The following is a 24528-nucleotide window of genomic DNA, read 5'->3' on the forward strand; positions in this document are numbered from 1 at the left end:
AATGTTTCTTCAAATTGTAAAAGAACTGTTGTTTGAAACAGTCCTTTCTTGTAACTTCATTAACTAAAAAATTTGGGGGACTTCTGCCCACATGCATCTGCTAATGTTTGCTTTCAAAACCAAAAAGTAAACCTGATGATGGATGGTTGAATGTCTGTCTTACTGTACCCATATTCATTCTGGTTAATATCAGACAGGATTCACTTGTTACAGAAATTAGACTGGATCACTTCTAAAATTGTATGTATGTTTTAATGGTTGTCCTCATTACAACTTCGGGCAACACTTTTTTACCGCTTTCTAAAAACACAGTATTATTTACTGATACACCTCACTTGAATGTTCCATGTTAAGTAGAGCAAAACTGATTGTGCCTGTTTTCAGCTGCAGTTTGCAGAGCAAGATATATAAATGGCTTTATTATTGGCATTGGTCAAAATTTAAAAAAAAAAAAAAAAAGCCATGTGATGGGGAAGTAGGGTTATAGTGAGCAGCTAATAGCAGTCCCTATATTTACATTCCTAACCTTTTCTTTTGTAAAATAATTTGGGTTTTTTCAGAGTTGTTATCTAGCTTGTTTTTTGTTATGAGAACTATAAACTGTCAAGAGTGACCATTTTGTGTTCCTTACTTGTATTCCTCAAGAAAACATTGTCAGTGTTTCAAACTACCAAAGCACATAAATGCTCTGTGATTGTATCATTGTGAGCACAAACAATAAATTCCTGAGGGCACAGACTACCAGGGCTCCCACCATTGACCCACTTGGACTTGACATAAGGTTCCTGATGTCTTTTTTTTCCTCACTTGGGTACCAGCTCCCAAAAGGAGTTGGGAGCAAGCATGTTTACTAGCTCGTGTTCCTTGTAGCCATCTCTGAGGACTTAGCATGTTTTAGCTGCCATCCCTCACATACTAGCTCAGGGGACAAGAATTGTCCCTTCCTTCTCTCCCCATTTTTTTGGAAGGATAAGTAAAGAATGGGATCCCTGTTTCACACTGTTCCTCATGGATTCCATGTGAGTTCTGGCAGTGGTAAACACGCATCAGTTAGAGGAAAGGTTGTGATCTGAAATGTTAGTTATTTCACCACTGTGTATGTTTCTGTACAAATGTTTAACTCCTAAGCACACATAGCTTGGAATAGCAAATTGTGGACCAGGGATCGAGACAGTGTATAATACCCTTAAAATGTGACCCACAAGTTTTTCCCCAAATGTATTGGGAAAGGTTATTCAAAATGTTTAATTCACACTTGAAGTAGTCGGGCAGGATTCTGATCTTAGCATCTATTGCAGTTGTATCAACCGAGTTTTGAAGAGTTGATGTTTTTGGAGTGATTACAGAAACTGAGGATATTCTGCTGAGTTGAAACTACACTGAATTGTCTTTGTCAAGATTTTAATCAAACTTTTTCAAGGGCACATATTAGTTTTCCTAGTGTGTACTTAGAAAATTATGTTCAAGTGATACTTATTGTCAAAGATGTAGAGAGACATGGAAACAAATAAAAGATCAGTCATCCCTGTTTGTCTAAATGATTAAATATGGATGTTCTGTTTAATTTTCCTCAACTTATTTTTATTTTTTCTTTCTAATTAGTTCTTTTTGAATAGAGTAATAAATTAGACCTTTTAACATTTTTTTTCTGCATTTTACAATAGAAATTTTAGAACTTTCTGTCCAAAGAGCATTGCAAGTACTAAGCATGAGGGGATTTAATTGTCCTGTTCAGAATAAGAAGCAAAGAGAATGAAGATGGTGGCATGGAGTGGTTTTTGCTTGGTTTTTTAGTATAATACAAGTGCATGGAAAAATTGCAAAAAGGATGGATCTCCTGGTTTTGAGTCCCACAAAAGTAAAATTTTCAATTACATTTGCTTTCCCTCTGCATCTTTTTTATCACTCTGACAAAATTTACCAGAACTTAGGAAATTTTGATTAGGCCTTTTGTTGTCATTTAATGAACCTGCTTACACCTTGTGAGTGCTTAAGAAGAATATACAACTCTGAACTTTGAGTCTGTCAGAGAAATTTAATAAATAATTTTTCCTTTTTTCTTGCCATCACAATATTTTAGGCATATCAGATGTTTCAGCTGACTTGAAAGCATCGCTTTATATCATCAAACTGTTATAATAGTGGTTATCAGAACAAAGGATGAAATTATTTCTGTAAACTTAGTGCTGGTTGCCTGAGTAAGGTAGTGCCTGACCTACATTTTCTGTGTAATAACCCCTGGCAGTTTTTATTCGTGCTTAGCTGCAACAAAAATCCAGACACAATCCTAGCTTGATTTTTTTTTTTTTTTTTTGAGTTGCACTTTTCTTGGAGTTTAGACTAATAGCTTCTAAAATAATCTGGTTTAGAGCGATTTTTGATGCAATGAATTGTACCTCATATGAAGGCTTAGTGCGAGGTTTAATAAAAGAGGGTTTAAAATACCAAGATTACCAATCACAGAGAAACAGAGATAATGTTAATCATCACTGTTCCTAGGCTTGTGAAGTACTTCAGATAAGTGCTTTAGAGATTCTAGGTCCATGTAGTCCACAGTGCAGAAGACAGAGCCTTTGGTTGTTGTCTCAAGGCTCAAATTATGTAGATTAAAACTGTTGAGTTACTTTGAGCTGTGTTTGCTTGAATAGCATTTCAAGTGGCAATAGCTGTGGTGGTTTTATTGCAGGCAACTAGTCAGCTACTAGGTACTACTAATTAGAACTGAGGCTTGATGCAGAATAGTGGCTAGTCTAAAACTGATTACACCAAAATATTTCAGCTTTAGAATGAAATAGAGTTGAAGTATGAGCGTTCCTGAATGTGTTGTATTAGCATCATAGATGTCCGTGCAGTCACGTAAGATCCTTTAAGCCATGCATACTGAAACATGATTTTTGTTAATTTTGGTTTTGATGTAAACTATAGCAGCATGAAAATCTTAACTGCACCTCCTTTACAGGGATCAGTGACTTATCCAAAATATAACTTTCTGTTTGTATAATAGTATAGTTGCACATAAACATTTACTAGCAGGAATGTTGTATAAATAATGGTAAATAACATCTGGACCTTAGAAACAAGTCATTCCTGTTATGGTCTTGTTGTCCCCATATGTTTTAAAAACAGAACCTTGTTCAGCTGGCAGTATCAAACATTATTTTTATACCTTCATACCTAAACGATAAACCAAAAGCCATTTTCCATTGATGTGATGCTAGCTTGCTATACCACAGGTTGTAATTCTAGCGGTTAGATAATTATCAGTACAATATAATTTGTATAGATTATATAGCTAGAAAAAGCTGTCACAGGATTACCATTTTACCAGTGGTGGGAATGTTTCATTTCCAAACAAGGTGTTTCCTTGGAGATTTTGCTATGAGACTGTCCTTTCCCCTTCAGATGAGGTGAAAAATACAGGCTATTTTCCAGATCTGATGAGAACATTTCAACATTCCAGTATCTTCAGCCGAGTTAAATCTTGAATGTATTTGAACGAGATGCTGATTATGTGCACTTAATAAACATCCATTTCACAGTTCTTAAAAAAACAGAGTTTTGCCATGGTGCCATTGGCAATTTTCAGCTCCTGTGATTATAGTCAACAGATAAAATATCATACAGGATGTTTTGAAGTCATGAAGTTGTATTTGAAGATAAAACAGGTGATCTTTTATGAATAAATATAGAGATGTTTATTAAATATATAAAAGAGCTGACAAATCTGGCACTTCTTAGCTAGGGGGTAAAATAACACATTGGCATACTCAAAGATGTGAAGCTTTTACTTTTAGAGCATTTTAATCACTAGTAATTAATTTTCCTCATCTTGCGAAATGCCTTCTAAAATGTAGTGAAAGCTTTCCTGCAGAGTACGTACTTCAAGACAAATAATAAATACAAACTAATCTGAAAAAAATTGCTGTTGGTTAATAGGGTTGCTGCTAGCAATGTATCAGTTCCTTGATAATCACACTTTATCTCTGTTATAAATGCCAGTGCTACAGTATCGTTGAAACTTCTGTCATTCTGTCTTATTGTAGCCTGCTGTACTTAGTTCTTCCTAAATGTTTTTATTTCCAACACAGGTTTTCTTCACTGTTAGGGTGTTTTCCCAGCCTAGTTTAAAAGAAAAGGAATGCTGCCTAGGTTGTATCTTTCAACTCTTAACCCAAAATAATTCCTTTTAAAATCACCAGCACTCTTGCAAAGCAGACTATAAATTAGTTAAACAGGCTGAACTGCACTGGTAAAATTTTCCCCTTTCTTTTGGCATGGAAAAAGACCAAAATCTTCACCTACTGTCTCATACCCCATTTTATTTTATGCTTTCTCTGGTCCTTTAAAGGCAAAGATTGAATTTACCTTTTCTTAATTAGTCCCAAAATAAGATTCATACACAGTATCAAAAATTTGTTTGTTTTTTTCCATTAGGAAATTCTGTTATCTTTGAGAATCTTCCAGTATAAACTCTTTTAACAAACTGAAAAGCATTTAATGACCTGAAATAATAAGAGTTTTCTGGTATAGAACTGATAGTTTAGTTTTTGTCTGTAGTTAATGGTCAATTTATTTTTATTATCTCAGTAGTTTCTTTTATTTATGTTTTAGTTTCGTATAAAACTGTACTCACATAAGTCACTTTATTAAAAAACAAATCACTGAATTTTCATTGAAGCAACGACAATATAAAGCTACTTGGAATGTATGAGGGAGAGGGATTGTGTTTTGCTTTATAGTAGAGAAAAGACTTCTACTAATGACAGGTTTATACATGAAATAATTATCTGGCATAATTCTATAACAAATGTGTCCCTATCTGGTGATATTCAGGAGTAGCTATTTCACTTGACATTTGTTCCCATCCTCAATCCACTTAAGGGCATTCCAATGTAGGGGCTCAATGACTTCTGCCTTCAGAATTGTGCCTCATATATTTACATTTGCTACAAGATCACAACTATGAATCATCCTTCAGGTTTGCAAGGAGAATAGTGGTTAAGGCTTGCACTAGCTAGTCACAATATGAATTCACAAAGGTTTTTTTTCCCTCTATTAATGCTCCTCCCACTTCTGTGCTGCGGTGCTGGTTTTATGCACGTGGGCAGCACAGTATTGTGCACAGGTTTCAATCTGCTGTGCCAGGAGTATGGAGAAAATGGGAGTATCAGCTCTCCAGGTGCTCCTAACTGCAGAGAGTACCTACCCTTAACTCACAAAGTTTTAGAACCCTGGCTCCACACTTTACAAGAGCTTGTTCAGCTTACCCAGTGCTTCATGTTTTCAGAGCATCTTATTGTATGGACGGTTGTACTGGTTCAGATCAAGTGTCCATCTTGCTCAGTTCCATGTCTGCAGCAGTGTGGCCTAGAGCAGATGTCTGGGGACGAGTTAAAACGAGTAACTGCAACGCTTTCCTGGGCTTTAATTGTTTCTTGTTCGAGGCCAGTTCAGGGGTTGTTGTGGTTGTAAGTTAATCCTGATCAGCCTTCCCCACGCCCCTCATAATTTTGTAGACCTCTGTTGTATCCTTGAAACATCTGAAGGCTGCATGTACTTTCATACCTTTGATTGTCCTTTTTCTCATTTTTTCTAGTTCTGTTGTAGCTTGTTTTGGGGGAGAGAACAGCAGCACATAGTTTCCAAGATGTGGGTGAACCAGTGATTTACACAGAGGCACAGCAATGCTTTTTTTCATTTATTTTCTTCAGTTCCTTTCCAAATCCTTTTGAAGGCATAAGAAGCAATGCTTGTTTTTACATAAAGTTTTTTAAGAGTTTGAGTTTGAAATGCATTACCTAGTAATCTGTACTGCAATCAGATTTATTCATGAACATCTGTTCCATGCTACAGCCATTGTCCTACCTCCCACCCTCAGTTTAAAAGTATTTTTTAAATTTTAAACTAATTTTTAATCTTTATTTTATAGGTTTGCAAAGGTACAGGTCAGTGTATCGGCACCTATTATACCATTCCGAGAGACAATAACAAGACCTCCAAAAGTTGATATGGTGAATGAAGAAATAGGAAAACAGCAGAAAGTTGCTGTCATACACCAAACAAAAGAGGACCAAAATAAAATTCCGGAAGGAATTCAAGTCGATTCAGATGGGCTTGTTACAATATCTACTCCGAATAAACAAGCTACTCTCAGCGTAAGAGCAGTGCCGCTCCCAGAGGAGGTAACTCGACTTCTTGAAGAAAACAGTGACTTAATTCGAACTATGGAGCAACTCAACTCATCTCTAAACGAAGATAAAAAAACTCATGAGATAAATCAGAAGACTCTGGATAGGATCAAGGAATTCAAACAGAAGTTGGAGCAAAATCTGCAGGGAAGGAAGTGGAGAAATGCTGTTGATCAGATCTGGTCATTTGGCCCACGGAAGTGTGGGCCTAATATTTTGTTACATAATTTTGAGGGCTATAAAAGGTCTGTGTGGCAGTGCCTTGGAAATACTGTGAAAGAAGTAAGTAAATACAGAGACTTTGACAACAGTATAGTCAGTGGATTTCAGCTGGCTACGCTTTCAGGTCCCATGTGTGAAGAACCCCTCATGGGTGTTTGTTTTACAGTGGAAAAATGGCAAATAAATAAAGTTGGAGAGATGCTGTCAACTAGTAGTCAGGATTCGGGGGAATGTGATGCCATAGAACATAAACAAAATGAAGATACTAATCTAACAAGCAGTTGCACTGATGAAGTTTGCAGTGCAAATGATGAACACCAGGACAGCAGTCAAAGTGTTCCAAAATCATCTGAGAAAATTAGTAAACACAAGGGAGAAGTTTTACTTGCTGATTGTTATGGTCCCTTCTCTGGACAACTGATTGCCACCATGAAGGAAGCTTGTCGTTATGCCTTGCAAGCAAAACCACAGAGGCTTATGGCAGCAATGTACACATGTGAAATTATGGCTACTGCAGAAGTTTTAGGTAAGACAGACAAAATAAACCTTTGTCAGGAATTTGCTTTGAGTTCCAAGCTGAGGTTTTATATAGTAGACTGAATCAGAAAGTATAACTTGATTAAAAGTTTTGTCAGAATTGTAGAGTTCTCCAGTAGATCTGTAAATGAGTCTCTTGATGCCTGTAGTATTTTTATACTGTTCTGAATGAAAACGTAGCATTCTTCTTGCTTATGTGAAACGTATGCATACACTTTTTTGGAAGTGCAAGATATAAAATGTTGCCTTTTTATGAACTTTCTGTAATACCAACTTCAGTAAATGTGCACATCGGTATTGTTCTTCATAATTAAGCATTAGTTCCATGAAGAGATGAGGAAACCTATCCTGTTTGTAAAATGAGTGCAGAATCTTAGTAAATGCCATTTCAAGATGTTTTAAGTTAATATAATAATTAATATAGAAGTAACATCGGGAAAAAGAGATAATTTTAAATTATTGTTACAATCCAGTTGGTAGTTTTTAAAATTTTGTTTTAAGTAGCATCTGTATCCTTCTGGTATGCAAGTGGCTCACTTTGCAAACCCAGTGCATTCCAAATTTATGTCACTTGTATTACCTTTCCACTTACACCTACTTAAACTTGTTTTTATGACCTACTTACAACACCACTTAACCTACCCTAGCATTTGTTCTTGGAGTTTTCCATGGGAGTTGCTCGCATGCTGAATCTGATCCAATGCACCAAGATTTTCTTTAAAATTAACTTCCATTGCATTTAAGTTATCAGCAGAATTAGTTTGACTATAGTAATCATGTGAGGAATGATAATATATCCCACATACCATAATTAAAGATTTGGCTATTTGTTGTAAAAATGTCATCTGTTGTGCACACAAGCATAATGATAGAAGTTATACAAAGCAAATCGGTCTGAAGAGCAAAATCTACAATTGTATGCAGTGACAAAAAATGTCTTTGAATGAGCAATTGTTTTGTACAGATGCATGATCCTGTTGTTTTCTGGAGGTTCTGGTAGCCCTGGTAAAAGGTATCCTGTGGTAGGCTTATTATACATTACCTTAAACTGCAACTTACATAGAACTTCTGCATTTTAAACTGTCTTTAATTATTTTTTTAACCTGTAAGAATGCCTATCAAAATTAAACTTTGTGGTGTTACACATTACTGTTTCAGGAGCACATTGGCACAATATTTCTGAATTGCTACATCAAGTTATAAGCAAGATAGCAGTTTGTATAAATTGCTGTTTTCAAAAATGCCCACAACCCAAAAAGCATGATTGTTTATAGTGATGTGATTAACATGCATTGACTCATCAATTGTACCATAAAACCAAATGGGAACATGGCTTTCTGATGTATATATGAAATATATATTAAAATATGTATATGTGTGTATATATGTATGCATATATTTGTGTGCATATGTATACACACACTCATGATATATATGTGTATATATATCTATTTTATTTATATATATATAATGAGTGCAATTTAGGACTCAGACATGGAAGCAAATTACCCTAGTGTAATGAATGTGAGTTGTGTGGTAATAATCATGGACATGCACTTAGCCCATTACAAATTCATGGGTTTAATTTTTGTTATGGAAGTTTAAGCTAAAATTGCAGTTACATGAGGAGAATTGAAGAGTATGCATGCTATCCAGTAAGACTAGCCTATTGACATGTGAGAAACTGCTGGCTTTTGTAACTGTAGTCCTTCTGTTGGTCCTCCATACACTGATACTCAGCTGAGTTTAATGTATTTTCATATTCATCTGCTTGTTTCTAAGATGTTCACTTCCTGAGAAAGTTAGTTCTTTTATGTTTGTTGTCTTGGTATATAAAGCTTTTTCCATCAGAGTTTTCTGACAGTGAAAATAGACTGAACTGGAACTGAGGAGAGGAGCAAGGAGAGAGGAACACAGAAATACGTGTGCAGTGTAACGGGCCTTGGGTTTAGGCTTGTGTCCTGCATATGCCCGATGCTTCCCAGTAAGGTTGTACTTTGAGCATCTCTTTCCTACAGTTAGATCACTAGAAAAATCCATTTTTACACACTCCTGCTTTATGGAAGTTCCACGTAAACTCCCAAAAGCTGAAGAATATTCAGAACTAATATCACATGTTAAATTATTATTAGCTTTTGCCTGTTGATATTCCTACCTTTTGAGTTGTTCTTCAGTTCTGTCTTTTGTGTTTCAGGAGACTGTCTTTTCATTTTGCTGATGTCAGTGAAACTTAGTTGGGAAAGGACTTCACCAGTCCTTATTTGTAGCCTTTTCCTCTTTTTTTATATCAATTTGTATGTCTTTTTTTGTTTTTTAAAATGAAGTTATTAAAATTTTAGATTACAGCATTTGAGGGGGCAATTCATATCAATTCATAGTATTATCTCTGGCTCATTTGTGTGAGTGAAAACATGCAGATTCCAAAACAGAACAGCTTCTCCTTTGGTGACCCCTAGGCTCTTGCAAATGGTGATCTTGTCCTTCCACAATATTTCTTTCCAGTATGAAGCTTCGCTTCTTTTAGGATGCAGGGAATACAGAAATTGTTTAACATTTTCACTTGATGCACTGAAGTATCCTTCAGTAAAGTGGTGAACAGGACTTAAATATTTTAAGGAGCTGTACTTAATACGTATTTAAAGCAAGTCTTATTATTCACAGACTTCTTCTGTATGTTGCAGCACCTTGAAGCTGGTTTTGAAGTAGTATCATGTTTTCAAAATAACAGTTTAACTGTTTTGAATAGGAGGATCTTTAAGTATTTCTAGGTGATTGATGCTGCTAAATCCATTCAGCTGATTAGCGTTGGGGTAGAACCAGTGTTTATTCAGTATACTGCAGTCTGCCCATAGTGGTAAAACTGAAGACCTTATCTAGCTTCGTTGTGATAGCATTAATTGAGGCTGTGCTCCATGTATGAAATACATGTAGCTAGAAAGCATTTAGTAAGCTATAAATTGTCTTCTGGCTTTTATGTTTTCAAAGAATAATCTTCGGTGAATTACAGCTAGAATATGTGCATCTGAAGTGCTTTGTGATAAATGTTACCTTACTTATTAATATGTGTGCAAAGTTTTCTAGACTTTCCTGCTTAAAAGAATTAGTAAAATAAATATTTTGAATTATAACATTAATAACCTGTAAAGTGGTTTAGAACTTACTTGCTTTAACAAATGGCTTTAATACATACTGTGTGGTACATACACGGTATATGTATAGTGACGGTGATGTGATGCTCTTTTGCAGTGTGTATGTTTAAGCTTGCATTTTAAAGCAGTTACTGAGTTGTGAGCTGTGCTGAGATACGACCCTTTCATTTCTGAGAGTTTCCTGGACTCATTGAAATTTTCATAGGCTTGAAAGTGCTTAGTTATGTTAACAAAGATTGTACGTGCATGGCAAACTCAGTGACTTATCTTCAGAATGCCTTCATCTTTTTGTGATTTAAAATGCAGAATCTTAAGTATTTCCTGTATTTCCTCATGAGCAATAAGAAGACTGTTGTGAATAGCAAAGGTGAAGTTCAGTCAGAGGACCAGTGAGGAGGTCCTGGTAAGGGCATGAGCAGATAAAATGATCAGTGATGATAGAACATTTCAACCCACATTTCACTAGAAAACTATAAACTCTGGAATGATTGGTGCTGAACTGATGTTTCATTACCTGCATTTGACAGGAAGATTTAACTGTACTAGCTGTATGCTTGTGATGAATTTCCTGAACAAGGACCAGGTTATGCATTCGAAAAATAAAGGCAAATAAACCCACTCCAACATTTCCTCTGGTATTCCACCAAAGGCTTACAGTATATGTGCAAATCAATGTATGTGGCTATAGTATTTAATGATATCTTTCTGTCAAGTGAGATTAGGTGGCCAGTATTACAAAGTACTCTATATTTCTGATTATTTCCAGTAAGTCAGTTTTGCCCAGCTGTTTAAAAAGTAGGGGTATGCATTCATGTTTTCTCAGTGCAATATAATATAAAATATTTGAACCTTTTAGAAACTGATATAAACTTGTTCTTCACAGCAAGGTACTTGTAAAGTTAAGTTCTACATTTTATACTTACTAAGTATTCACATTTGTAAATGAAGTCATTCCTAAAACATTTTTTCAGCGCATAGGTTTTCTTCTAGTTTTATTATCTTAATGCAAATGTATTTGTTAGTATTTGACTGTAGAATACTTAGCCCATAAGTTTGCAAAAACATTTTAAAAAATCAGTGCCTACTGTACAGTCAGACATGGGTGATTTCACAGGTACTTTCATGATATATGCACTGTATTTCCATGGATTGAATGTTTATTTGGGAAAGAAAAATAAAAATTATCCATTAGTAACTTAAGACTGAATTAATTAAAAAAATAATTGAACGCATTAAACATAATAAATATGTAGTATTTCAGATAAACTAGTTTTCTGTGGTTAGAATAGCACTGCAGTATCTGGGACAAGTATCATACAGGGATATGGTGATCCAAACAAACTTCTAAAGGTAGCTAAGATATAATTCTTGCAACAGAATGATATTTCTGAGTAATGTTTCTCAAATATTTGGTTGTAAGAAATAAAGCAAGTTAGGCATGTAATCTGGCAAAGTGCCTTTTAAAAAACAGCCATCTGATTGTATAAAATGCACCTAGTGCAAGCATTATCTGGATCCACTCAGCAGTAATAGTCTGTTAAATGTTACTCACATGGTTCTGCACATTGTACTGATAGAATATGTTGTTTGTTTGAATTTAATGGCTCCACTTAATTGAGCCTCTTACAAGGAAGAATTTTAGTTATGTATTTTACTTCATGCTAAAGTTTCATGTATAAATATTTATGTTTTTCTCTTCATGACACAGAATATAAGTATATTGGTAAGCTCATCAAAATCATGTCTTTGCAGGTCGTGTGTATGCTGTCTTGTCCAAAAGAGAAGGCAGAGTGTTACAAGAGGAGATGAAAGAGGGGACGGATGTGTTTATTATTAAGGCAGTCCTGCCAGTAGCAGAAAGCTTTGGTTTTGCTGATGAAATCAGGAAGAGAACTAGTGGCCTGGCCAGTCCGCAGCTGGTGTTCAGCCACTGGGAGGTAAAAATATCTATTCACTCCATCTGTTTTGGTGATCTATTTCCTGTAGATGTGGCAGACTGGAATAATAAGCGGAAAAGGTTAAGTTTTGGTCAAGACATTTGATTAATTCCTTTTTGAATTGAAGAAGAAAAAGATAGCTTTATATTAATATTATTTCTTTTTATAGATATGCTGTTTAGAAATTTATTTATGTTTTGTTTACATGGGATGCTTTTATATTTCAATAGAAAGTGAGTCCTTCACGAATGAAACTGATTCTTCATAAATGTGTTTTCCTGAATTTTGTGTGCCTTTTTTAGTGAGTCCTCCAGTAAATTGTTTGGGGAATGGAAAAAAAATAAAACCCAAATCCAACCTATCACTAATAGAAAATGTAACAATAAATCTAATGCATATGAAAGTTAACCTTTTAGGGTTAGCAGACACCCAAGATATTTATTTTTTTTTTTGTCCTTATATATTCCAAGTCAACGTGTACTTTCTTACTTAAAGGCAAAGGGAATAAATTTCATTCTTTCAAAATTAAGCCTGGTGATAGTAAGCGGAGGTGTCCTCAAATTCATTCCCTTTGGTCATCTTTGTCACTTAAAGAAATGAAGAGGTGAAAGTGAAGGTGTAAAAGAGCTGTGCAAGTGGGAAAGCTGATAAGGAGTGTCATCAGCTGAAAGTGCACTCTTTTGTTTCTATGATATGGATAGTAGATCTTCAAGGAGAAATATAAAAAGCTGTAAATCAGAGTTCCTTGTTCAAGACAAAGCTGCATTGTAGGGCTCCCCAGAAGGCTCCACTGAAGGAACCAAAAATGGATTGAAGAGCAAGAGTCAGTGGGTATAAGCTTTTCACATTAAATTTTTAAAATAACTAAAGTATATTTTTTTCTGTTTGTTTTCTTCTTATTTTTCTTTTAGTCAGGTGTTCCTTTATTTGGTGTTAGGACCATAGAAAGTTTTGTAAATGGATTAGAAGGTCTTTTCTTTTGTTTGTTTCATCTTCTGATTTGTTTTGTGACCTCAAATGTCAAGTGTCTTGAGTACAAACAACTACAGATTTTTGAGGTCAGTAGTACTCCATGCAGTTGCCAGCTATGGTCCGTTTACCACTGTTTCTCTCTGAAGTATGTGTTGTTTTTTCACATGGTGTGGATTTTTCCTCATTTCCTGTAGCTAAATTGTCCTAATAGGTAGTATCTGTTAAGTATTTCACTAGCAGTATTTCTTTGTTAGTAATTGTAATTGCCACAGAAATTTTATGTGGATGCTATTGAAACAGGATCTCTGCAAACCACCTGAGTCATGTTCTATCAAAAGAGGTGGGAATCCCTGGAAAAGTACGTTATGTCTTCCTTGGCAGTGGTACCTTACTGGTGTTAGAAAATACAGTGGACCAGGGACTTGTCTCTCCTCCCTCAATACTGATTCATTTGATCTTCTTATAACTGACTTCACAAAGAACTACAGAAGGGAAAAACAGAGCTACACTGAATTTAAAAAAAAAAAAAAAAAAAAAAAAGACAACCCTCCATAGATGGTGTATGCACAAAAAATAGATAAAGCAACAACTTTTTGATTATAGGAGTCAAGGTGTAAGCCAGTAACAGATTAGGTACCTCAAACCAGTAAGCATTGGCTGGTCTTTTTGTCTGAACAGCCTCTGATATCAGTGCCCGAAAGGAATATCAGTCAGAAGGACACTTAATTCAGCTAACCATTGTTTTGTGCCAATTTCTTTAGGATTTGTAGCTACTGTGCTCCAATATTAAGCCCCTTGGCTCTCTGACCTTCCTTTCTATCCCCAAACCTTGGTATATATGTTCACTCTGTCAGATGTTACGAGTTTCACATAAGAAAATCTTGACATGTATAGATAGGCATAAGAGAGGGAGATTTGAACAACTGGCAACATTTTCTAAAACTGACCCTGAGGAGAGATTATAATTATAGCTAATATGTTAAAAAATATAGTGGTAGTAGGAAAAATGATTGTGTAAGCTAGTCACCTTTCCACCTGCCAAATCTGTCAGTGGGGAGGGTTGTTTTTTTGTCACATTGAAAGTCATGCTCACATATTTTTGTGACAAAATAAGCCTTTTACTAAGCTACTAGCAATGTTGGCTCTGCACAGCGATGGCAGAGGGAGTGCATGCTACTCTCACATCATCAGCAGAATTGCTAAATAAATACAATTTTCAAAATCTCTAGTGGTGGTATGACAGAGAAGCCAGAAAAAATGGGATTGTGTCTCAGATTGCATGAGTAATCTCTAGAGCTTTTCTCTGTTTCTTTTTCTCTCTGTATTCTGCTAAAAACAAAGCACAACACCCAAATAAATAAAAAATCCTATCAGGTTTCATCAGGTATTAGGCCTGACTTTGACATTGCTACATTACTGATGAATTATAATGGTATTTATGATGGTGTATATATATATATATACATGATAAACACCAGCATTTTATTTGTATCCCAATTATTTAATGTATTCTTGTCTAAGAGAATGTGATGTCAACTCTGTGTAATCTTAGACTACTTTTTCCTTAGTGCTGAAAATGGAATGGGAGTGTGGTAGCTACTTGGTTTAGTTTTGCATTCCCTATGTTACCGAGTCTATGGCTGCTGCTTTAATTGCATACTATCCATGACATTCTGAATTAATTCTGTGTTAATAGTGTTTCCTCAGTGTGCTCAGCTCATTAGCTGAGTACCTGGGACATGTATTTCTCTACACAGATTCCTTCTAACATGTTGTTATCCCCATTTTACAGATAATGAAACAGACACTTTTTAAACTTTTAAACACTTTTAACTTTTAAACAGATCTCATGGAAATCACATGCATAAAGTATGTTTAAAGAAATGAAGTTTGAATAAATTTTTTATTATTATTCGTAATTTCATTAATATGATTTGTAGACTATAAACACAGGAAGGTCAATGATAGAGCCTACATTTAAATGAAGCTATTTTGGTCTCTGTGGAAATTAAATTACTGGGGTTTTTTTCTTCAGTTAATGAATGTATTTTGTATAGTTCAGATTGCTCCAGCCCCAGGGGGTTGAGCAATACACATATCGAGGTCTATCTTGACAGATACTCCTTTTTTATTCATTTGTTCTGCCATGCTTACACAATTTATTCCTGCCTTTAGAGGATGGCACCAAATAACCATTAGTGGGAGCTTTCAGTTTTGTCCCAGTTTAAACAAATTAAGTATTTTCCTTTATGATATCTATAGGCAAATGTTAAGTGTTTCGGGTTTACTTGACCATATTTTCTTAGATTTCAATATGAACCTTCTTCTGATTTCTTAGTGTAAAATATATAACTTTGGGATAATTATGCACCCCTTGTATTTTTTTAATCCTTGAATTAATACTACAAGGATTAGTGTATGTTTTTGCCTGAGCCTGCTTCCTTTGTTCTCTCTTGATTCTTTGCAATTACAGCTTTCACTCAGTCATGTCATTTTATCTTAATCATAAAGTTCTTTGAACAAGAAGATACTTGTGATTGCACAATGCTTAGAATAATGGAGCTCTAATCCCATTTGGGAAGTAGTGTTATAGTAAAAAAAATAACGCACGTGGCTCTGTTAAAATGCTGATTGAATTCTCGTCAGGTGAGGAAATTGTCAAAGGCTTCTACTAGTTGTAAAGTTGTGAAATAGATAGTATTCCTGTTAACTCGCATCTTTTAAATTGCATAATGATTGGCTATTAGACACACTTTTATTCTTTGGGGGGAGTGTGGCACAGGCAAACTGTAAACATATGTTTAATCCAAATACTTTTTCGGTATCCCTTCTAAGCAGAATAGTGTCTAGAATGTGCTTTAGAACTCTGGAGAAAGGTAAGAGAAGGACTGCCTGTAATAAGTGCTAAGAATATGAGGCATTCTGAATCTGCAAGTTTTATATTCTTGAGTTTTAATTCATTCCTTCCAAATTGTAAGTCATTTTACAACTCAGAAGATGAGGGCTTAATATAGAAGTTGCTGGATGAGATTGTTAGGTGTGCATTAAACAGGAAGCAGACTAAGGTAATGAGAGACTCTAAGAGCTGGTGAATCTGTACTAGGTTTGAACTGTAACTTTACATCATTCTGGCAGTGAGAGTAGGCATGTAAATGAATTCTAGAAATAACCTGGAACCTTTCAAATAAGAAAAGCTCGTTGTATTGGCCAGGATATTTGAAGCTAATTAAATTAGTAAATAAAACTGGTAGTGGTGTGACTTTAATTTTCCCTCTCAATACATGTTTCTTAAGTAATAAGACAAAATGCAACAGTAGAGCCACATGTCTCCTTTTTTCCTTCCACTTCCCAAATTCCCGTTCGTAGCTACTGACCGAAGTCAAGGCTAAAGCTCAGCTGTCACTGAGACACAAACAAGGCTGACGCTCTTGAGCCAAAATAAATTTGTATGAGTTTATTTTATAACTAAATGTGTGAATGTTCGTTATTACAATATTCGTTGGAAGAGTTCTCAAATCTGACTTCAGGTGTCTTAGGGCCTTGGCTGTCCCCTTTATATATTGTGAATTATGAAATACTATTGGATGCTTGTTTTACTTGCAGTGCATCTACACTCCTAATACATCTCTGTAGGTTAAATATCTAAAGTTTGACTGCAAGTTACACTATATACCCTCAAACCTCCTGTCTCTGAAAGAAAACAAAGTTATGAATCTGATACTTTTTTTGAGTTTTGAAGCTTTTGCAAGGTGGCTATGGATATGAAGTAAGTAAACTTTTCTGTTGGGTATGTAACTTCCATCTCTCACGCGCTTTTTTTTTCCTTAAATTGTATTTTTGCCAAATCATGTGATTTACAATCAAGAGTTGTTGAGAGAAAATACTTCTAAAGAATACAAAGAGAAATAAAATTGGGAGGTTTTTTCAAATTATCTAAGGAGAGCAGTCTGTTTGCATGCTCTCTTTTAAATGCCTGTATAAATTAGATTTAATAATCTTGAGAAGAAGACATGTTGTGTTTATTTTTTTGATACATAAATTGATCTATAGTGATGCAAAGCATCAGCATTCTGTGTAGCCAAGATTTGACTAGAAGGTAGCCAAACTAATGGTAAAAAGGGAGGCTGAAAATCAGTTGTTGGGTTTTTTTCAACAAAGATTAGCCTTTTATAAAATAGGCAAGCTGGTATGCAAAGTATTTGGTACAAAGTGAAAGTTTGTATTTTAACGAAATAACTGTGAGGTTTTATTTTGAGAACATTTATGTGTAGGTGCTTCTGTAAAATTCTTCAGCATATTGTAGATATTTCTCCTCCCACCCTCTGCCACTTAATCCTCATCCCCAGCATGATGTTTTGTGGAAGTGTTTCAGGTGCTCAGCACTTCCCACAGTCACTCAGTACTCCTAAGCAGGAAAGGAGGTGATATCTGCTTCCCACTGTGATGCAATGGGTGCAGCAAAATTGAGAAGCTGAATCTGCAGAGAGAATATTCTCTTCCGTTCTGAATAGGAAGGATTTCGGGCCTGTAAAGGTTTACAGAGGAAGAAGATACTGTTAGGAAAAGGTTTTTCACTGAGTAAAACCAGTAAGACCCCACAGTTGGTTAAATAATAACCATAAAAAACCCCCACAAACTTGTAGAATCTTTCCTTGAGATTTTAAGTTGTAGTTACATTCAAGGACAGGCTGAGATCCTGTCTGCTTTGGAAGCAGAATGGCAAAATTATTAGTAAGTTTTTACCTATTTTTCAATTTTATATTGCTGAGTAAAAGTATTTCAACACCATAGTACAGAAATCACTTCAAAAATGGTATTCAGGCTGCTCTACATTACAGGTTATGGCAGCTCCTAGTCGTATGCTAGCATCACACCACTTTGCTTGGGGTTGAGGGAAAGCAGCTGTTGATGTGGAGTTTCCTTCTGAAGTTGCCAAATGTCATTGTGCAGCACTGCTCTAGGATCTATATTTTCTTTCATATGGAAGTAGGGAATGACTTAGAAAATTCCCTGCCCGTAGAGGCATTAGCATGGTATGTTTTAGGTGGTAGTGTGCTTCCTGACTCTGTAGCTGCTTGGGTTAAATCCAGGAATTAGCCGGGCACTTGGGTACCTCTGCATTACACTGTGTGTGATACTGAAAGAACAGCTGGCTTACTAAAATAATGTTTCTTTCTGGATCTGAGGTAACGGGAAGAGTGTAATCAAGAAATCAACCTTTATCCACATTTGAGATTTTCATCTCTTCCCTGCCCCTATTCCACATCCCAGAAGTGTACAAGGAACTCTTCAGAGCCCACCTCAGCCCACCTGACCTCAGTCTTATTGGGTACCCTGCCCTGTTCTCTGTTCTGGAGGCACACTGCCAGTCTGCTCAGTGCAGGAGCACTTTTACAGCATTACCCAGCGTATTACTGAAAACCCAGCAGATAACCGTTTTTCAAGGTCACATTTCACATAAACCTCTGCAAAATTCTGTCATTTTACCTGAAAGGTAGAGGTAATTTCCATTTGACAGGGCTGCTTCAGACATTTAAGACATGCATATCAGCTGTACCCTTTTAGTTGCATAGTCTATGTCATTGCTAAGTGATGGACACCAATTGAACTGTGAATGTTCTTGAAGTATCTTTCTAGCATCAATTTTTCTAAGGTAGAAAGGATTCTGATGCACTGAAGCCTGTGTCATCTTTGAAATAGGGCATAATAGTTCTTTTGAAATTTTTTTTTGGAAAAACAGCTTCTGGCATAATGTTTTTCCTGGCATGCTTGTGGTAGTGCTCAATCACACTGAATTTAGTGGTTCTTGGGATTTCTTATTAAGCAGTTCACAAAGGCCATAATGTTGCTTGCTGGTCTTAAAATCTTCACTGGACAGTGTAAGAGTGCTCTTTCTATTCATGATCCAACTGAAGCATTTTCCACACTGATGATATTTGGCTCAAAAGAAATTTTCTGTCCTCATCAGGCAGTAAGGACCAGTAGGGGAAATGCTACTAGGAACATGGCTGTGTTCCCAGATCAGCCTGACCTTTTGGATGAACTAGGCAGATCCCTTCTGTTTGCTTTTGATGCTTCTCTCAACCTTGTTTTGCATAATTAGGCTGCCTTAGGCAGAAACTGTTTCATACCATCATTTTGTGAAATACACTAGACAATGGGACCCAGATCACTATTGGAGCCATCTGGGTGCCACTGAAATGCAAATAATAAATCATCCTCAAATTAAGGCTTAAAATTCTAAGTCCTCTTGAATTGAAAGTGATCTGTTCTAACTCAAGTCTTATTGAAAAGTTTGATTAGCTTACATAATCATTTGCAGAATTTAGTACATACTGTATTGTCTTTCAGTATTAAAATAGTACGCTTACAGTATTTGTATTTTTATGGATTAATTATTACAGGTATTCAGATTATATCTGGTAAAGATGCAGGCATTTATTTGAATAATTAATGTGTAGGTTGTTAGGGTAAAAGAAAATGACAGCTGTTTTGCCCATGCTACTCTGCCTGCTGTTACTAAACAAGTCTTATGAGACTTCATTGTTTGGGTGTGTTGGTTTGAATAGTTGTGATATTTAATGAAACATCTTGCTTTAGAAAGATTTCTTTTTCGCAAGAATACCCTTGCCCTTACAGTATTTGAAGTACTCTATTCACTTTCTTTGAAATACCTAATCCCAGCTGACTTAATTGTGAACAGTTTTTTATTTATACCTAGAGTGGCCTCATAGTTCTTCAGTGAGTTATGGAACATACTCTTCAGCATATATTTGACTGTTTTAAGTATAATGGAATTCTAGTGATTTGCTTATAGTCGTACTTTAAACAAATTGTATCACTGAAGACTTTTATAAATTAGATCAATGAAGATACTGTTAAACAATACTATTAAGAAACATTTCCATCACTTAAGAATTGCATTTGCAATAACAGATTTAAGAATTGTCAGCTGCTATGCACTAATTCATTTTACTGTATTGCGTTTTATATGGCTGCATTTAGAGAAAAACTTGTACTCTAATGCTAGTCCAGGGATCCACTAGACAAACCTTGATTTATAATGCACTTTTTAAAATAAATTGTTTTCAGCAGAGCCTTGCAGATGTAGTGTAGAAATATTCAGTTTTGTTAAGTAGGAAGCAGTAGCTGTCTTGCTGCTTTGTCATGCACACTTTGGAGGAGTAATCATGTGCTTGTTTTGGGCTGTTTGCAGTTAAGGCTGCTGTTGTCCCCATCAGATTATTCTGGTGTTGAATAATAAATAAGCATAGAGCAGTGTCTAGTTTATGCTGTTAGAAAGACTAATTTCCAAGTCCTAGCAAAAGTTCCTGAAGCAAAAGTACACTGAATTTTCTATTTATCAAATCACACAGAGTATGTTTAAAATACACTTTACCGTAATGCTAACAATACCATCACATTGTTGCTTTCACAGTGTCTTTCTCCTAATATTGGTTCCTCTTGACATCTTCTCTTATACTTGGGGTATAAACAGTTTGGCTGTAATTTTCTTGTCACCCCTGCTCAGTGGTTCCCAGACACATGGCACCCAGGCAGAATGGGAGGAAGGCGGACAAAAGACCTTGTATAGAAGGTTAACTGAATTGCTTGAATCACTTAAAGATTTTTCAGCTGTGAAAGGCATATTTTTGAATTTCCAGGTCTGTTTTGATTGAAGTTTTTATTCAGGAGTGTAACTTTTTGGAAAAGCACTGTTAAGATACTATCATATTTCTGCTTTTTAAATGAATCTTAGGCTATATGTTTTAGTTTTGTGCTGAAAAATTAGGGTGGAAACATTATGTGGAAACATTAAATAATATTAAATTAAAAGTGACATGCAACATAGAATAAATAACGTTTATGGGTGTATTTTCTGCTTTGATCCTATTGATCTTCCAGGATCCACAGTAAGTGCCCTCTGTTAAATGGCTACATCATATTCCAGGAGGATTGGTCTATTTAGAATCTAATTAATCATTTAGGACTTTATCCAGACAAAACCTCAATTTCTGTCACAGATTCCAGAGTCATCCCTATGTGGTTCCCATGAATACAAACAATAGCTCAGGGGCTAAAAACCTTCTCAGCTCTGATTCCAGGAAACCCAGACCCACCATTCTGACAGCTACTATTGTAAGCAAATTGATGACAGTGCTTTTGGAGCATTATATGGAAACGTTTTTTTTCCTTTTGCTTGCTTGCACTGTATTAACAGAGTGTGGGGAATGATGGATGCCACCTGCTGTATGTATTTGCTTTGATTCATTAATATGATGTGAATAGAAGAGGGACAGTCACTTACGAGAACTTCTAAAAAAGAAAACTGCCTACTGTTTTTATATATCACTGTGTCAGTAACACCTCTGTCGTTATGCTGGGGTTATCTTAACATGGCTATTTGCTGACTTCTTAAAGGAGATGCACAGCTGATGCCTCAGGTTCCAGCTGACTCGATAGATCTGGCTTGCTCTTGCTATGTCTTCCTCTCTCTCATTACTTACCATGGTGTAGTAATACAAGCACTGTGTTTTAATTAACCTCATCTTTTGCAGTGTGTCCACACCATTCAGGTAGGCACAATCCTACCACAGAAGTTTTCAGATGCCACCGTAACTTGCTCTAGAGGCAGTACGTAGCTTCTGAATTGTTTAGACAGGTTGAGAAGCAAAGCTAGCTCCTGAGGGGGCTTTTGAAACCGAATTAATGTTTCTTTCCAGTGCTGCTCTGCATCATGTAGCACTACAAGGTTCGCTCTGGATTTTGTAGCCCTGTGCTGCAATAAGTTTGCAGGTTTACCCTTGCTGGCTGCTACATAGTAAGTAGTACATACATTTGAGCCCCCTGTTATATGGGCTCTCCTGAGAGCCGGAGATACCTGTTGAAGCATGAAGAGTTACTATCAGTAACTCTTATCCAGTGCAAAACTTCAGTTAACATTAGTAGAACAAGCCTTTCATAAATTATTGGAAGAGCCAGTCTGTCAAACTTGGGGATTTTCTGAAGCATCCATCACTACTGTATCCAAATATTTATACGTAGATTAGATCTGTAAGTTCAGTTTTGTATACTTTTGGATTCTTCCGTCATGTTCATTCTTCAAGAACCGCTATTTCACAGTTTCTCTGGGCATAATTTCTGGGTGTTAGATTTTTTGCTAATATAAAAAACCAACTTCATCAAAGGGGTTAGTAACAGCCTTTTTAAGTTGTCGTAGTCTGGAGCTGTATAATCTCCCTCAGCAGTGCAGTCTGGAGCAGATCCATTGAGCATGAATCACCTGTTCTTATTCATGTGTTCTTGGACTTTGAAATTTTTCTTTGTTCAGCTCTTTAGGCAGATCATGCATGGGGAAGTCCCTGGTGTTTTTCCATCATTATGATGTTCAGTATGAACATCACTACAACTTCATCAAGTCAACATGCAGTTTTTGCCCAAAAGTTGGAAAAAACCCTGTAGTTTTTGTTTCTGCTGCATAAAATAATGGTAAAAGTTTCAAGCTCTCCAAGAGTAAGGACCTTTTTTTTTTTTTTTTTATTGAGCTTTATTTTTTAATGTAAGCTTTAGGTTTCCAGGCATTGGTTGTAAGGCCCTGTACAAGACATCAGAATGGGTATGACTCAGGCAGATTTTTCTATGGTTAGACAGTCCTAACTTTTATGTTAAAAATAAATGTAGAAACATTTGGAAGGCTAAGTTTCATACTGTTTATTTCTGAGCTCTGCTTGCTTTTGGTTTTCAGCCAGACAGCCCTATGCATAGTCATTTCCCACCTAGATAATTGAGATTGGATGTCACTTTCAGCACAAGTAATATTCCACTTAATTTACCAGGACTGTATATACACTTAACTGTAACAAAGTAGAGCTGTTTTTGTTGGTTTAGGGGCTTAGCATACTATTTTTTCAGGATTGAACCTATAATGTTACTTAATACAAAATGTCCATCTTCTGCCACAGTCATTTTCCTAACTTCCCATAAAGTGTAATTTGTTTGATGGTGTTAGGTGTTATTTAAAATGACATATTAAATTAGGACTTTGCTTTTTGTGTGTGTTTCTGGGGAAAATTGTCCATTTTAAGCCATTGCTGCTTAATTCCTTGGTTTTGCTAGTTGCTGTAGCTTAACTAAGCTTTAAGAAAATTTGCTTAGTTTGAAATATATGGCAATTAAAAGTATTTGTCAGAAGAAAAAGTTTATAACACTAGAAAATGTTTATAACACTAAGCTAAAATTAGTAGTTTAGGGAAGTTTGTTCCTTCCTTGTCAGTTATTAATGTTAGTGATAATGTTACATGCTTCAGAAACAATTGTAGAGTGATGTCCTTAATTATTGTCATAACTATCTTGATTCTTACAGTAACTAATACTTGTCTGCACTTCTTTTACCATGAGGATTTTGTTTAAGAAATGGATACAGTATTACCTTTGGTTTTTTTAGTAAAAACGTATTACCTGTAACTGCATCTGGTGAGGAAATCTACAATCTTTTAAGTGAAATAAGTATTTCTGAAATTTGCAACAAAATCTGAGTAACATAATATGGTCAATTTTGTCTGTTCCTAATGCTCGTGTTTAGTGTTCTTGGAAGGTGATCTTGTTATTTTTCACTAAGTTCCTTAATGCTTATTAACTGCAATATTTCTGCTCTGTTTTATTGTTAGTTCTCCACTAATGGGAAGGAAAATTCTATCTTAGGACTATAACCCTATACAGTTTTGGTTCTTCACCCAGCCATCAGTTCACTAGGGAGCATCTCCCAGATTTGATTACACATATACGTAATATGAGTTTAAGACTTGATGATCACTTAATGACTTAGGAGTAATTTCTGGTGCTTGCAACAAGTTAACATGAGTAGAACTGAAGTGGATTTTTAGGAGCTTAGAATTGGGGGCAGGGGAGGGGTCCTCCCTTTAGGTCTTATAACATTTATTTGGAAAGCTAAAACTTCTTAAAGCAGTATGAGAGGCACTGACAGTAACGGAATAAATTGTTATCTTTGGCTAGCTCATTAAGCACTGAGCCTAGAATTTGTGTGGTCTACATAGTCCGAAGGTAGAGAGTAAAGATATCTTCAGAATTTCTTAAGGAATTAAAGATGTAGCTTTGCTGTGCAGAATGGAACGAGGAAAGAATTTATTAAATTTAATTACTAAATTAAGAATAATTAAATTATTTAAATTAAAGAATTTGTAAGATTAACTATATCTTTGGCATACTCTCTATGGTAGTCTGAGAACAGTGGTGTATGTAGGGTGAACTGGGTATAGACATATCCAGTTAATCTCTGATGACGTTAGTTCTGAAATCTCTTCTAGAGGAGGGCCCCTGAGATACGAAGCTGCAAGAACAGCTCTACGATATATGTTAGCACCAGAAACAATGACTTTTAAACCATCTGTCCTCCTCATAGGGATTGAAGAACACAGGGCATAGAAATGAGCAGAAACCTTCAGTTCTTATAAACTCTAATAAAATCATAGTGCAATAATATTCTAAATAAGGAGTTTGTTCTTG

At 35.7% G+C, this 24528-nt stretch overlaps 1 protein-coding gene across 1 annotated transcript in view; it reads left to right on the top strand.

Moving 5' to 3' along the window:
* EFL1 (elongation factor like GTPase 1) overlaps positions 1-24528 on the top strand; it is a 79276-nt gene that overhangs the window by 53894 nt on the left and 854 nt on the right. Inside the window, exons 18-19 of the mRNA XM_074917632.1 lie at positions 5930-6936; positions 11849-12033. Of these exons, the coding sequence (XP_074773733.1) occupies positions 5930-6936; positions 11849-12033 (1192 nt within the window). The remainder of the gene's footprint in view (positions 1-5929; positions 6937-11848; positions 12034-24528) is intronic.

This window comes from Athene noctua, chromosome 13 (assembly GCF_965140245.1).
Source record: "Athene noctua chromosome 13, bAthNoc1.hap1.1, whole genome shotgun sequence".
Lineage (NCBI taxonomy): Eukaryota > Metazoa > Chordata > Aves > Strigiformes > Strigidae > Athene > Athene noctua.